The sequence below is a fragment of the Drosophila subobscura genome, chromosome A (genome assembly GCF_008121235.1).
Source record: "Drosophila subobscura isolate 14011-0131.10 chromosome A, UCBerk_Dsub_1.0, whole genome shotgun sequence".
In the NCBI taxonomy this organism is placed as follows: domain Eukaryota; kingdom Metazoa; phylum Arthropoda; class Insecta; order Diptera; family Drosophilidae; genus Drosophila; species Drosophila subobscura.
In genome coordinates, this window is record NC_048530.1 from 11,740,576 (window position 1) to 11,756,490 (window position 15,915).

Sequence of the window (15,915 nt, forward strand, 5' to 3'; positions counted from 1 at the left end):
GAAGTTATTTTTACCATGTTAGAGACATTTTCCGTCATTATCTTTGAAAGAAAGCAATGCCACAGATGCTGATACATGTAGACTGGGTCCAATCCCCTTCATACAGATGCATAAAGAGCGAATGGCATTGGGGAATGGGATTTGGATAATCAGCGCCGCCAAGAAAAGCTTTTAAGAAAATTAATTCACCTTCTGCCCAACCCGGTGCACCCATCAAAGGGGTTAACAAGAGGTTGTGAGCGAAAGGGGGGAGGAAGCCCAAAGAGAATTGAATTTATTGCTGTAGAGACTTTGGCGCAAATAGAAGTCTCGCTAAATAAAAAGTTTAAATAAATGGTCAAACTTGAAAGCGAAAAAAAGCGTCTAAAAGTAAACCAGCCAACAGAAAAATCCTGGAAAAGGGTCTCTCGGCCAAAAGGACGAGAAAGAGAAAGAGTGATGGAGAGGGAGAGGAGAGGCAAAAGACTTTCAACTTGTGATACGAGTATGTTCCCGGGGAATCTGGCATTCGCTTTGGCTCTCGCACTCGCTCTGGCTCTGGCTCTGGCTGCCCTGGCAGCTTATTTAAGTCTCGGGGAATAATGAATGAGTTTTCCCAGCTCATATTAAATGAGCTTGGCTGCGATCCAAGAAAGTAAATTCCCTTTAACCCGCTCTTTTCTCCACTTTCCCCCACTCCCCCTGCGCCTAATGAAGCATAGAAACAATTAGCGAATGGCTTCTAAGACGGCAACGAAAATAAAAAAAGAACGGATTATCTCTTTGCGAGCTTTGGGTCTTAATGTAATCGCTTGTCTTCAGCTCAGATTATTTATCTTATTCTTATTTTCTCAGGAACTTTGTAAGCCTTTTGTCACCACTTGGCCGAAACTCTTGCGAAAGGCGCAATAAATAATGGTTGGGATGGGATGGGAACTCAGTTTTCCTTGAACTTTCTAGTTATATTTTGAATATATATTCTTTTTACTTCCAATTATACTTCTAGTTAGTATCGAAGGAATACTCTTTACTTGTTGCCCCCACCACCAATTTCGTATGTAAATTTCTATATTTGTTCTGGAGGATAATTCCAGGCAACTCATTTGTCAACTGCTCCACTAATCCCGGACCCACATGTGACACCACCAAACACCCCTCAATCCAATTACGTGGATGCGACGAGTATCATGTGTAAGTAAAGAAAAAGGTTCATCTACCGTGCCCCAATCTGAAACAAATGGCAGAAAATTAACTTTGCCTTATGACTTGGAACTGACAAATCGTCAACGTATCCTGGGACCCGTGCCGGGCTCCTGACCCGATCCTTGTCGTTAAAATACGAAAATTAACATACTCAAATGTGAGTTTTAACCCAAGCCCAAAAAACACACACACACACACACATGCATCCCCTCTGGCACACACACTCTTAGACGCAACTGTGTGTAAAAAAGGAGAAAAAGAAATTAAAAATGAATAACATAAAATGAAAGGCCAAGGCCTGGCACTTGGGGGGTGGGTGGCTGGCTGGCTGGCTGACTGCCTGCCTGTTGGTGGCCTTTCACTTCACTTTCCACTCTGCACTCCACTCCACTCTCCCTCGTCATCAAGTCAACCTTGTCTCGTCGTGTCACCTTTTCTGACACCGACTTCTACTGGCTGTCATCCCATCATCCTGGGCCGGCTGGTCACTGGCCATGACAGACCCAGCTGGGTTTTGGTCTTTTACTTATCTTTCACTTATTTTCCTTGAGTTTTTTCTTCTTTCTTTTCTTCCTCTACATTTTTTTTTTTTGCTGTCGTATAGAAAATCAGAGAATTGTGTGCTGCCATCAAATGTTGGCTGTCGCTGTCTGGAGACGTTGTCCTGGCTACCCGTTTTCTGCCTCAAATGATGACTGGCATTCGATGGCGACACGGGCCAAGTGTGGGCGGCAGGCGGCAGGCGGCAGGCGACTGGCAATCTTAAGAAATGGCAAGGACTCAACCTAATAAACTGTTGCCCAGGACAACCAGCATTGACACTGACTCTCCACCTTTCCACCCATCTCCCACTCTCTCTCTCTCTCTCTGTCTCTCTCTGGCAGATTGTTTTTAACAAAGGACAGACCAAAAACTTTCATATCGTGTTTGAGGTTGAACAGGTTCGAAATTAAAGCATCTGTCCTGGGTCCTCTTTGTGTGGGACTGTTGCTCAAGCGTTAAATAGAAAATTTTATGGCCACTCCTGAGTGTGGCTGTGTGTTGCGTTCTGGCAACACAAGTGCACAATTGTCCACTCACATAGATACACACACACACACACACACACACACACACACACGCGAGCAGACACGGCCTGAGACTGTATCCAAAATGGAGATGGAGAGCCAACCACACTCTCTGGTGCATCTCTCAATCGCGTTTTCATTTCAATAAGTGGGCTTTCAATTAACATGTTTCCCCACCCGGCACCACGTGCCTTTGCCACCTCCATCCACTGGTTGTACGTGCCGCTTGCCGCCTGCCGCTTGCCGCCTGCCGCTAGCTCCTGCACGTAATTTGACTTTATGTCATTATCAAATGCCAAAAACTTGGAAGGAAGAGCGAGCCATATAGACACTTGAGGGCAGAGCAGAGCCCAATCTACCGTTTGCTGCTAATTATGCCATCATTAGAGACGCCGACCCCCGCCCCGTCCCGTCCACCCACCTACACACTTTACACTTCCGTACACACACATGCAATAAATTTAACTGTCTTTGCCGCCCCCACACCATGTGCCATGTGCCCCAGTACGAGGAGTATCATCGTCTGACTTCAGTTTACTGCAAATTGCTTGGATCTCTGGGTGGATGGGTAGGTGTCTTTATTATGACGCCTCTGTCACACGCAACACACACACACACGCAAAAACACAAACGACAAACACCAAAGGATGTACATGCACACATATTTACATACATACATATGCACATGTATGTATGTACATTTATGCATGGACGGGGCTTGACATATTCCCCAAACACCTCTCAGAGATAGAGAGAGCTCCTTCAGAGGCCGCCGCCGCCTCGCTATGAAATCACTTGCAGGGCTAATTGCACTGCTTATTATTAATAAATTGCTGCCTGGTCCGTAATTACCGCATTCCACAGTTTGGGGATGCTGCGGGGAATGTAATAGAAATGTCGCAAGGTGGAATGGAAATTGAAATCGAAGTGCAAATGCAAATGGTATTGGGTGTTCACAGTTTTGGGGCAAGGCATGTGCTTTGTAGGTGGCAATTGATGTTGCACATTGAAAAGTGCGCGAGAGTGTGCTACTTCCTATAGTATTTGAATGTTTAAACAGGTTTTTAAGGTGCAAATTAAATAACAATTTGCACAGATGAAAATGGACAGGCAAAAGAACTAGTAAAAAATTAAGAGGGTAAACAGTATCCGAATATCCAATATCAATATTGGTTGAGCGCCATCCTGTCCAGCGATTGCTGGCAAACATTCACCTGTGCATTGTTAATCCTGGCGGATTGGTGGGGACTGACCAATTTCTTGACTTTCAGGCGAGAACTGACCAGAAAACTGCGGTTCCACGCACACACTTAAAGGGCACTTCCGAACACCGCCTGAAAACAACAACAAAGAGAGCCAGTGAAAACACATGAGATTTTCTCAATTTCACTTAAACGCCAACACACACACTTACACACACACACACACACACCCACCATACTCGTGCTCGTAATAAAGGAGAAATTTGTATGTAGAATGAGTGGGTGATGTCAGTGTCGCAGTTTTCTAGAAGCCAGAATAAACAACAACCAGCCGGCGGCGTCACAAACTTCGTAACGGCAACGGGAACCACAAAACATTTTGTTGGACAGCGAACGGCCGGCAAAGGACATCGAAACGACAGCGTCGCCCCGTTTGCCTGCAACATGACAGGTGGCGTGCCCCGACCACCCGCGACCAGCGACCATGCGACCCGCGCGACCCCCCGCGCCACCCCATTGCTGTACCCGAGCCGAGCCGCAGCCGTAGCTGAAGCTGTAGCCCCACTTCAGTGGGGCTTTGTCACAGGAACTGTTAATAATGTGTAGCCCCAGCAGCGAGCGCAGGAACAAAATCAGCGTCATTGGCGCACCTACAACATGCGATGTTGCGGTCAGCGACAACTTCGTGCCGTATCAGCAGAGTGAGATGGGAAGATATGGAGAGAGAAAGGGAGAGAGAGAGAGAGAGAGAATAAAACACACGGCTTCCTCCTGAAAATTCGGGGAAAAATAAAAGTGCACCCAAATGGTGTGGAGTCGGTGTGGGAGGACATGGAAAGGCAGGTCATGAGTGACGGCGCCGCTGCGTCAGCGGCATGTAATTTTCACGGTTTTTCGCAAATACGAAAACGAAATACGTTAGACGAAAACTCCCTCATGCTCTCCTGCCCCGCTTTCCGTCCCTTTTCTACCCACATTCTGTTGCTCGACCCCGCACGCTCATGATAAAAACAAAAACTATAACGGGTATAAGGTAAAAGTACAATCGAGTTATGGTCGCTGAGCGAAATACCCTAACTAGGGGGGAGGCGGATGATACCCACTATCACAATGAACGGAACGCAGTTTCGCTTGGCGGAAATATTACTAAGCTGTAATCCATTCCATGATTAATCCATCAGAATGGAATTGATGCACTCCTAGAACTACTCAAACGGAGAGCAGAACACAGCGGACGCCGGTCCGAGAGCTCTCGTCAATCCGTTGTTTGGGCAGAGTTACACATTAAACAACCATTAAATATTAAAGATCTACATAATAAACAATTATTTAAACATAGCCTACCCACAAGTATTTATGTATTTGTATTTACTTAAATATTTAAGTTCCATTAAATGTTACGGCCGGCACATTTTATGCCATAAACTACACGATGCTGTCGAAACAGCACAAAAACTTATAGACAGTGGGTGCAGGGGGGAGGCGTGGCTTTTAGGGAGGAGGGTAAAACAAAGCTGCCACCTACCCCAATCGTGAGCCCCCCTTGGCTCTGCGTGTGACAACAGAAACAGGGCAAATATGTTGATGAACGAGCGAGTGAGCGGAGTGGAGTGGCGTGGCGTGGCGTGGGTGGAGCAAACGGTGGGAGCCACGGGTAGCCTCTCTGGCTTTTTAGCGCCTCCAATGGAAAAACTAAAATTATGCAATGCCACGCCTCTTGCGATATGCCACTGCCTCTGCAGAATGCAGGCCTCGCAGCTTGATGCCCTGTGTGCATTATAGCATGCAATTTCTGTTCGCCTTCTTCCCTGTGAGTGTCATTTAATGAGCGCTAGGGGTCATCGTGTGGGTGGAGCTCCTCCAAGGGTGTGAGCATTGCGTGGGGTGGGTGTGGGTGTGGGTGCTCTTTGGGTGCAGTCGAATACCGGAACGTACGGGACTCTATACGTCGCTGCCAACAATGCAACAACGCTTTACAATTTTCATAGGCATTCCATGCATTTTGGTCAGTTTGATGTGGGTTTTCGTTTCTCGGTGTCGTTTGCCTCGCTTACACAGCGAGAGAAATAGAGAAATAGAGGGAGGGGGCACAGAGAGAGAGAGAGAGCAAAAAATACCAGCTCATTCGCGCATAGCTCGCTATCAACGTCAACAAATACCCTCATCCCATGGACTCAGACTAGGGAATGGGATTGGGATTGGGATTGGGATTGGGTTCCCGGTTCCCGGTTCCCGGCTCCCTACTGCTTTCATTCAAGTATTTTTCGGTAAATGCAAACACCAACAGAAACCAGGAGGATCCCAGTCCAACTCCCAGAAACCGAGCTCCTCTCCAGCTACAGGAGAAGCAATAGGAAGAGGGTGAGGGAGAGAGAGAGGCAGAGGCATAGGCAGAGGCAGAGGTACATGTATCCCAGAAAACCCTGGTACCCCATTGTCGTCGCTAACAATAATGAGTTCGTAATTTGATGTCGCTGCAGAAAAGCGTGTGCACTTTGGGCCGGTGTATGGCGGGGCTGGTTGACTGGTTGGTTCCCGGTCCCGGTTCCCAGTTCCCGGTTTGTTTGCAACGTCGCGTTTTCGCAAAAAACCCCCTCCCGCAAAGCGCACTGGACACAACAACAGAAAAAGTGGAAAGAAATAACACAACAGCGGAACGTATACGTATGTACATATGTCCGTATGAATATGTAGCTATGGCACCCATGACCAGGCCCATGTCCATGCCCCAACCTCAAGCTCACATCCATATGTGATTTATCAATGTCCGCTCGTCAGCATCCCCGTCCATCGCAACTAGCCCTCGGCGTGGGGCAGGGCTACTGGTCTACTCCATGCAGCTCCATGTTGTGTCAGGGACACATGTTTCCAGCTCCAAAATGATGTGGGAGCTTGGGGCGAAGAGTGCAAAAACTATTACAAGTGTCAATTCAATCGTTCAAATAATTAAAGATCAGCTCGCTGTGATAGATGACTCTGCAGAACTGGAGCACTGGTCCCTGCCAGGATCACTACCGTACGGGATGAGTCAGCTGTCACAGATTATCTGCTCATGATGGATGGATGACTATGTTCCATCTAGAGAGGGAATTTCAGCCTCCAAGAAGTTTTTCCGGCATTAGTTTGTTCGGGATATTCTGCAGTCTTTCGGATAATGGGTTTCAGTTCTTTAAAGTGGGAAATATACTTCAATTCCCAATGAAAAGAATCCACCACGGCCTCAATAAATACTTTAAGATTTTATGCATGCAAATTGGATTTTTTTTTTGGTTCGTTTCTTCTTGCTTGCTTTATTTATTCTCTTCTTTTTTTTGAGAAATGATCCAAGTGTCTTGCTGAAGCAAAATTAATGATTTCTGTCCTTTGATTTGATTAAAAATTTAGTCCAAAAGGAACACAGAAGCCCAACAGCGAAGTCATGTTGTCTTTTGAGTTGACACATTCGTCAGGCCAGGACAGAGGAGAGAGATGTCTGTCCATTTTTTGGTAATTTTTCTTAATTTACGTGGCCAGTAGCAGTTACTTCAGGGAGTGGGCATTTTGATTGAAGCCTTAACCTTTGTTATCGCTCATACGCCAATCTCTAATCGAATGTCCTGAGAATCGCTTCAGTTTCACAATAAATTACCTCCGATGGGACAGGATGGACGCACAGCGAGGGGTTACCCAAATCAAACTCCAGTTAACTAAACACGCCTTAAATGGGTATTATCTGCTGGCCAGCACATTTAATTTCAATAAGCCCAGTTCCTGCCCCATTACCGGCCTGGGGCTTGCCCGGGTATTGGTCAACTTCTCGACCGACTCGGGCCACCTGTGACCAATTTCGATTATGAGACTTGGCAACTTCTTTCTTTTCGTCTTTTTTTTATACAGTCTTCGCTTTTTATTTTGTTGGTTTTCTTGTGTGCTGGTCCTCATCTTGGTCTTGGTTTTGGGTCTGAAGACAACCCCAGAGGCGTTGTAAATTTTCGTGCCTCATAAAATCCAACCACCCCGGATCTGGGGTCCAAGGGTCTGGTGAATGGTTCGTTCGCCGCCGTCTATCCAATATTGCCACGGAGTTCATTTTTTCTTGGCTATGGTGTTGGGGTTGGGGTTTTGGGTTGGGGTTGGAGGTGGTTTTTGTGGGTGGTTCTGGGCGCGAGCTGGCTAATCAGCTTCCGCATTTTTATAGCAGGACGGACGTGCAACGGAAATCGCAAGTAGCTTAGCCTAATATGCTTTGTGTTTTGCTCTTTATTTATTTATGCCACTTTCGCTTTGTTGTCAGCTCTCCACTCTCCGTCCGGTTTCTTTTCCCGTGTTCTTCTTTTTTCCTCGATTATTTTTCTGTGTAAGCGTATATGTGGGTGGATAGGAGTTGGAGGAGAAGTAGCAGGGGTGGCAGGAGGAGGGCTTTCCACTCTTATGTTTCTGGTAGGCGGCCGGCGATTGTTGTTGTCGTGGGTCATTTGTTTTACTTGGCCTCAAATAAATCCAAATAAATAATTCATTTGGCGCTGAGTTTGCTCTCAAGATTTTTCCGTATTGATTGGATAGCTTTTGGAGTTTAGCAGTTTTCATTTGGCATTGCAGAGCCGGAGGGACAGTCGCCTGTTGACTAATCAAATGCCCGCGTTGTGGCAGTCGGAAGTCGGAGGATTATCTGAAATGCCTACAATGCATAACTAGCTTCTTATTTGTTTGGGTAGCTAGAGGACAGCTGGAGGGAGATTGCCGAAAATCTAAAAGATTGATGAGCCTTGCTCAAAAATTGGAGGCTTCTACCACGAAAAGTACTTATACAAATGGCAAAAATTAAAATAAACTACTTTCCTTGCTTCAAACATAAATTTATATATTTATACATATATGTATAGACTTAACTATCTACATTCAAGAGGGATATTCAATAATATCGTTTAAGATATTCAAATTGATATGAAACCATCACAGTTACTATTTATTAAAGGCATTATAATCACTTGGCCTTGACCTTTACCCTGTCGCTTGTCACAAGAACTAATAAATTTACTTGCAGACTCAAAACAAGACAGGGTTTTAAAAGTTGATACCTATTTATGTACAGATCAACTACATAAATATTTAATAATGATATAGAGCAATTGCTGATCTATCCATTCGTAAATCGTGGGTGGTTGGGGCCCCATGTTGACCAATGCTCACAGCTATTAGAGCTTGAATCGTCAAAGTTGGTTTCCTTTACGGCTGCAAACTTGCTAAGAGACATCTTTTTTATCTTTTCTGGGAGTTAAGAATTCATTTCTAACAATTTTCACATTTGGGGTTCTTCTTCGCTTACTTAGAATTATTTATAGCGCGATTTAAGTGAATATTATTATTTCTATTATTTTTACTTCCTTTATGCTTACACGCTCCTTGTGATTTAATTTTAGGAACTATTTTCTGTCGATAAGTTTACCGGATGTAGCTATGTTTATAGGATTTCTGATGGCATTGATAACAAAGATTGTGATTTGGTTAGTTGTGTTTGAGACAGTAGTACCGTTGGTACAAGACCTATATTAGTTATATGTATGTACAAATGTACATAAATATATGTGTGAGTAGATTACGAAGATTATTAGATGTTTCTCATATTATCAAACTTTAAGACAATTTAATTGAATACTTGGCAAACGTATATTGCGATTCCTAATCAGTCTGTTATATTCAGAACTCACTGTGTCCTCTCTTCTTTTCCTTTTGCATATGCTCCCGCCTAAGCACACATATTTGTATGGATGTATTAGTTGTAATGGAGCGAAGCTCTCTTGTCTCCTTTTCGATTTGTATTCCGTCTGCCCTTGACGGACATCTACTTATTTCTTCTTATTCAGTCACAAGTAAATACCACAACGACTATGGCAATTAGTATACATACTTATGAGTATATTGTAAAAATAACCATGAAATGTCATGATACATTTTTGTAATATTTATGTACAAATATATTTGGTCTGGGCAGGATTACATGTAGACATTCCATTACTCAATGGTTTATGTTTCCTTTAGAACGAAAATAGTACATACATATTTGTATTCTTACAAATCGTCTCGTTTAAGCCAAATACAAATATATTATCATTTTATACAGAGTCTATGCATTTTATTATCTATATAATAGATTTGTTTGAACATTTATCACCAGGCTGTTATTAGGTGGATACCAAAATGGCAATTTTTAAACTAATCGTTACAATTAGATTACATTTCGTTTCTGTTCAAGTGATTCTGTGCTTGATTCTTTCTGTTTAAGGAACATTAATTCAGGTAAGTGCTGTGATCAACATTTCTCTCTATAGATCTCTTCTATAGTTTAAAAAATATCAATATTAATTGTTGTTAAAATTTGATTTAAGACTTGAATTCAAGTCTCTCTCATTGATATAATTTTGACCTGTGAGCAGCAGCAGCTAAAAATAGATTTAAAAACTAGCAAACTAAGAATCAATAAGAACTGATTACAAATTTTCATTGTTTAGGCGGACAATGTAACCATCTCCGGTTCCCCCATTGGTCACCGTCAACTGGCTGGAGTTGGATTCGTCATTGGCGTCTCCGGCTGTGGGCAAGAAAAGTAGTTTTTGGATTAGCAAGTGATGTAAAATAACACGCATATACTCGTAGAAGTCGGTATTGGCAAAGACAATCACAAGCAGGGGCAGGTGTAGTTCTAGTTATTTATGAATTAGTTGGAACGGTGCACCTCTCCAGGGCCACCATGGGAAAGAGGACATTCCTCCAAACATGGATAATTCCATGCATCATATATGTATGTATTTAGTTGACTTGCACTTTTGATAAGGTGCGTCAGACACTCACCCAAAAAGTAGTCGCAACGGCGAAAGTCTGCGTTAGGGTCGAGCATTGGCATTGGGGTGTTGTAGTCGTGGTGACCTGCGAGAAACGGATTCTGGCCCATTCGTCGGCGGGCTCGCTGGGACAACGAGAGCTGGCTGGCGATTGGAACTGGGCCCGACCATGGGCAGCCACCGATCGAAGCCATCGGCTGCACGATGGCGACTTGTCTCGGCGCACTGGTGGGTGCACGAGCGCGGTGCCAGCCGCTCTCAGCGATGTGCGGCCACTGCCCGCCTGGAGCTGGGCCCGAAGACGAACGGGCACCAATCGGAGCCACCGCTTGCACGTTTGCGGCAGGTATCGGTCCCACTGAGGTTTGTGGTTGTGGGCCACCGGTTTCACCGCCATGATTTGTCGGACGCACTGTAAGGGGAGAGGATGAAGAAGCCACCATCTAAGTTTAATCTACTTACCATTGGAGCCGACACTGTCCTGGCTGCCATTCGACGGATTTTCTGGCGAGCAGCAGAGTCGCACGGCGCAGCATGGCTCCGGAAACAATAAGCAAGGTTGCTGTGGAACCTGCAGGAGCAGTGGTTTCAAGCAGTAGGAGCAAGTCCCATGTTGCACAGTTGAGCCCGGTGGTGGCAACGTAATCAGCTCAGTGGCAGGCATGGGCATGCGCCAAGCGTCCAGTTGCCATTGCGTCAGCGTGACGTTGTTTATGCTAGGGAAAATATTTCGGAGAGGCTCCAACTCGTGCAGCTGTAGAATGGGTGTGTGCTGCACAAGCTCGTGCAGCACATTTGGCTCGTCCAGTAGCGAATGAATTTCACTGTCGTCTTGCGGTGTGTCGAATAGGATTCTCTCTACGCCACTTACTGGAGATTCTCCAATGTCCGACGATGGTGATGGCTGTGCCCCGTTGCGGTTGGGCATCACAGCTTGCTCCATCGTTGAGTCGCCGATCCACTCAGAAGAGGCACGTGACTCCTGCTGACCTGCCTCCGGCTCAGACGCCTGAGCCAAGTAAGCCGTGGCAGAAGCATATTGTGTTGCAAGGCCCTCCTTCAGCACTTCAGCCCAAGTACGTTCAGGTGGATGGTCCGACATTACTGCGTTGATCGTTGAGTATCAGTTAATTCAAGAAAAAGAACACAAGGTATGAAAATTCTTTTCACTTTGCAGCCAACGAAGCGGCTCGCCACAGTTTCAGGGAATGTTAAAACTGTGCTATCGATAGGTTAACGATATCGGTTTTACTGGAATGCCAAAATGGCGCAAAATAAAGCTATTTTGTAGAAAAACAAGTATAAATGAGCATACGAAATCATTTTCATTTAATGGAATCCCAATAATAAGTCTAGAAATGAACTGCTCACGGTTTCAGCAATATCCATTCAATAACATGAATGCATAAGTTTCAGTTCATGCAAGCGCACGTTCTCAGTTGGCTTTGCGTTGAGAGTACCCCACACAGCTGGTGCAGCTGAAAGTGTTCGTGCAATAAAAAAAAATAAATTGGTGCAAGCGTTGTTGCTTTTTAGCGCTTGGACATTTGTACACACGTGCGTGTATGTGGATTGGTTGCTCTGCTGAACTGCGCAATAATGAAAATTCGTTGCTTCGATTTTAATTTTGTGTTTTAGCGGCTGGTCGGAGGCCGGGCAGAATGGGTGCTGATAGGTACGGGACATTTATATATTTATGAATATTTTTTTATATACATATTTTAGACATGACCTTTTGAAGACTTTTCCGTTGTAAAAGAACTTGATTTATTTTTCCTTTATTTGTTAATATATTAACGTAAATTTAACATACATAAATATATACACTGCGATATGCCGAAGAAGAAGAAATTCCATACATTTCAGCTTTTTAATGACACTAATTTAAATATTGCATTCGGCTATCGCTTCGATATCTGAACTATCGAGTGAATATGCATACTATCGCAAGAGGCTTATCTAAAGCTTCCACCTCTAAATCAAAACCAAAAGCATTTCTGATACTCCCGAATAAATTGCAAAAAAACTCGACAGTGCCAGAAGTTGTAGCCACCAATAGTTGAAAGATCAGGACGGAGTGAAAGGCGTGAATGTTCGTTCTCCATGCCAAAGCTTATTGTGCTCGGGAAATAGCCAAGTGGTCAAGAGACGGCATGCAAATGGATCCATTCTGCATTTGTGGCGACGGAGACGCAATCAACTAACTGGAAAGACGCGATCGTTGACTCGCGGCGAGTACTTCCATGATGTTGGGGAACTCTTATGGCAATTGTGGCGGTGAATTTCTTAAACCTACAGGCCTAGGCAGACCTACGCAGCGGCACTTGTCGGCGGGACCAGTCCTCTGGCCTCGAGCTGGCGCCAGTGTGGGAGTTCTCTGTGCAGTCGTTGCCGATTGGCTTCATAAAGCTTACAGCATTGGATTTCGTTATCTTCAAATCTCTCCAGTACACAGACGAAAATCAATCCGAACGATTCGGAGGCCTTCTCTAGAGCGTGATGAGTAGTTCGCGCAGGCCGAAGTAGCTGTTCTGACGCGCCTTGGCTTATTAGTCAGCATCTCATGGCTTACCAATCGATGGCCTGGATCATCGTTCTTCTCGCCCCTTGCCAGCTTGGTAGTGAAGTAATTGTACAGTCGTCCAGAGCATAGCGAGTATATCTCCGGCTTGAGGGCCACCAGATTGCCACCACTCTCGGTGAGCGCCTCATCGTACTCGCTCTCGTCGGGAGGCTGCTCGTCGCCACCGTCACTGGACTCATTGAACTGACACGCCGTGTCAGCGGATTGCTCCTCTTCGATGCTTACAGGGATTTGCTCGATAGGATCAGGACCAGTATCGCCAAATTGACAACATCGAAGAGTTCGCCGAGGTCATCGACGCCGCCCTGTTCCACCGCGTTTTTAAAGAGGAAAACGAACTTTGGACTGAGGAACGAGTAGGTACGCTGTTCACTCCGTCTCCCACTGTATTGTTCATATTTTACCTCCTCGATTGATACTTAAATTAAACGACTTTTAACTGATACTTAAATATTTGCTGTTAAACGCAGAATATTACACCTAATGCATGCCATTCTGTTTATGTTGTGGCCATTTAATTTTGCTACCGCTGCTCTTTGAAGACCTTTCAACTGGCTAAAACTACGAGACATGCAGAAAATTTAGGATATATATTTGTATATGGCTTCCAGATATGCGATATCTACTTACACCAAATTGGTTTATGCCTGAAGCTTTCGCTGGAATTTGAGGTGCAGCTTTTGCTTAACAAATGTGAAAGTCGCCTGCGTGTGCAATAATATCTATCAAACTATGTACGTATATCAATTCTGGCTTTGTTTTGCTGCTTTATGAAGTTTTATTCATTTTCTTTCAGTACAGGAGCCATTAAGCTGTTTGCCAGCCAAACGCCCCAACATCCAGACAATTCCACAAATGTTTGAAAAAATTGCTGGGGAAAATTGAAAATACAACAACACGCACAGAAACACAATAAAAAAGAAATTCGCCAATGCTGCTGCCTTGTATTCATTCATAACAGACTCGAGCTTTTATGGAGGACCATATTTTGCCTTGATTTTGGTACAACTTGGCGTGTAAAGGCCAAAGACAAGGCCAAACCAAGCGACTCTCGTAGAGGACTTAAAGCCCCGCGTAATCTTTGATATTAAAACAAACGAAAGGAGAGAGGAAAAGAAACAATGTTGAGAGGAGACTGAAACGAGAAATTGAATGCAAGACACGTTGCAGGATTTATGGCCAAGGAGCAGCCGCCAAACGCAGACTAATAAACAGGCCTCAAAGGAGAGTGGGGTGGAAATTAAAAATCAAGGAATGGAACTGGGGTTGGGGCTTGGAGTACTGTGGCAAGTTCTTATCCCCAAAAGGTTCGTGTGCGCCGAAAATTGTTGTGAAAATTATAGATAAAATATATACGTGAGTCAATGCAGCTGTGTGGGACTGGGAATGGGAATGGGACTGGGGCTGGGGCTGGCAATCCTTTCCTTTTGGCCTTGGATTCAGTCGTGCGGCAGGCGAGCGAGAGTCAAATGAAACGAAAGACGAATGAAATGAAATGAAATCCTTTACCGTAAGAATTTCATGCACGTCAACACGTCCTGGCAGCGACAATGCCGTTGACAGGCATCTCAGGGCCCCGAAACCCTGCCCAACAACTGCCCCTGCCCCACCACTCTCCACTCTCTTGGCCATGTCTGAGGGCTGCGTAACAATTTCTAATTCATATGTTCTGAGGCCAGGCTAGGCCAGGCCAGGCTAGGGCCAGTCTCGATGATTTATGATGTGCGCACGCGAATCCCAAAATGAAAGGCGATAGAGGACAAGTCCTGTTCACAATCGAGGATGGACCCATGGGTTGTGCTCGTGACACGACAGTTGAGGCGAATCTGCGGCATGGAGTTTGACTCGTGATTGTCTTTCGATTTAGATTAAGTGAAAACATATGTACATGGCAGGGAGTTTTTACAATAATATACGTAGTACCCATGATCCCTGTTTATCATTTATTTCTGAGGTATGTAAGTCCTTTCATTTTCTTTATTTTTTTCGACTTAGCTATATAATCGCGCAGAAAGTAACGTGTCAAGCTACCCAGACATGTCAGCCTTCAGCCTTCTTCTTCAGTTCTTCAGTATTACAGATTTCCTGAGATTGCGTGACACGATGGTTTCACTTTCAGTTGCCGGTTGGACCATCTTTGGGCCACATCAAACCCATCTCTCGCCCATCGGTTGCCAGTGTCGCTGCCATCACCGCCTTCGTTGTGGGCCTTTAATCATTCAATAGGCAATTTGTTTGTACTCCTGGCAACGAAATGAAATGTTTCACACATTAGTCCGGTCAACTACTTCGCAGGGCAGAGCCTGGACCGGTGGGGGACAGGCGTCTCCAGCTACTATATTTAATATCATTTATCTTTCTTACGCTCCAATGTGCGGTCTGTGCGTGTGTGTGTGCCAGTGGCAGAGGGGGAATGGTGAGATGAATGCCTAGCGGTGTTGTTGTGATTTATGATTATCAAAGTATTTGTTACCTTTATGTCCAAATTATTTGCTCGCACATAAATCATTTTAGCTCCCCCCTGGCCACTGCGGCAGGCCTTCGTCCACCTTCGGGGAGCCCTTGCCGCTTTGATTAATTTTCTTCAATTGCCGGCCGCGATTGGCGCCTCGATTTGTACTCGGAACTCGAATTTGGGATGGCAGAACGATTTGTTTGATATGCCAGACAGCCACTTGGCACATAATTCACACAATTGGTCAACAAGTCAGCCCCGTCGACCTACCCCCATCCCCCGCTGCCATGGTCCATCACAACTCCCAGCTTATCCACCCACCTATGCAGGAGCCCACTTGTCATGGCTGGGGTCAGTGCAATCTTAAGAGTAAACGCAATGAATTATGTATGTGCATATGTCTTTCTCCCTTTTACAAAGCCATACAATTATGAGGAGAGAGAAAAAGAAAGCCCCAGTAAACTTATAGCCATGTGCATATGTACATTTATTTATGTTAGTAGCACCAAACAATCAGACAGGGAACTGTGGCTTGAATACATTTTATTTTTAATTATGCACCATTTTCTTTCCTACCCTGGAGACAAGCATTTTTCGTATTTATAAG

The 15,915-nt window shown here is 44.9% G+C and overlaps 1 protein-coding gene across 1 annotated transcript; it reads right to left on the reverse strand.

Moving 5' to 3' along the window:
- Positions 1-9,897: 9,897 nt before the first annotated feature.
- Positions 9,898-11,425, reverse strand: LOC117897337. Its single transcript, XM_034806111.1, has 3 exons — positions 10,732-11,425; positions 10,280-10,681; positions 9,898-10,019 (listed from the first exon to the last, which is right to left on the reverse strand). The coding sequence occupies exons 1-3, from the start codon at positions 11,369-11,371 to the stop codon at positions 9,919-9,921; spliced, it is 1,143 nt and encodes a 380-aa protein (XP_034662002.1). The 5' UTR covers positions 11,372-11,425; the 3' UTR covers positions 9,898-9,918.
- Positions 11,426-15,915: the final 4,490 nt, after the last annotated feature.

Coding starts and splice junctions, on each gene's coding strand:
- LOC117897337 (XM_034806111.1), bottom strand. CDS start 11,371: ATGTCGGACCATCCACCTGAACGTACTTGGGCTGAAGTGCTGAAGGAG. Junction 10,682..10,731: donor GGACAGTGTCGGCTCCAATG/GTAAGTAGATTA, acceptor CTCCCCTTACAG/TGCGTCCGACAAATCATGGC. Junction 10,020..10,279: donor CCGTTGCGACTACTTTTTGG/GTGAGTGTCTGA, acceptor TCTTGCCCACAG/CCGGAGACGCCAATGACGAA.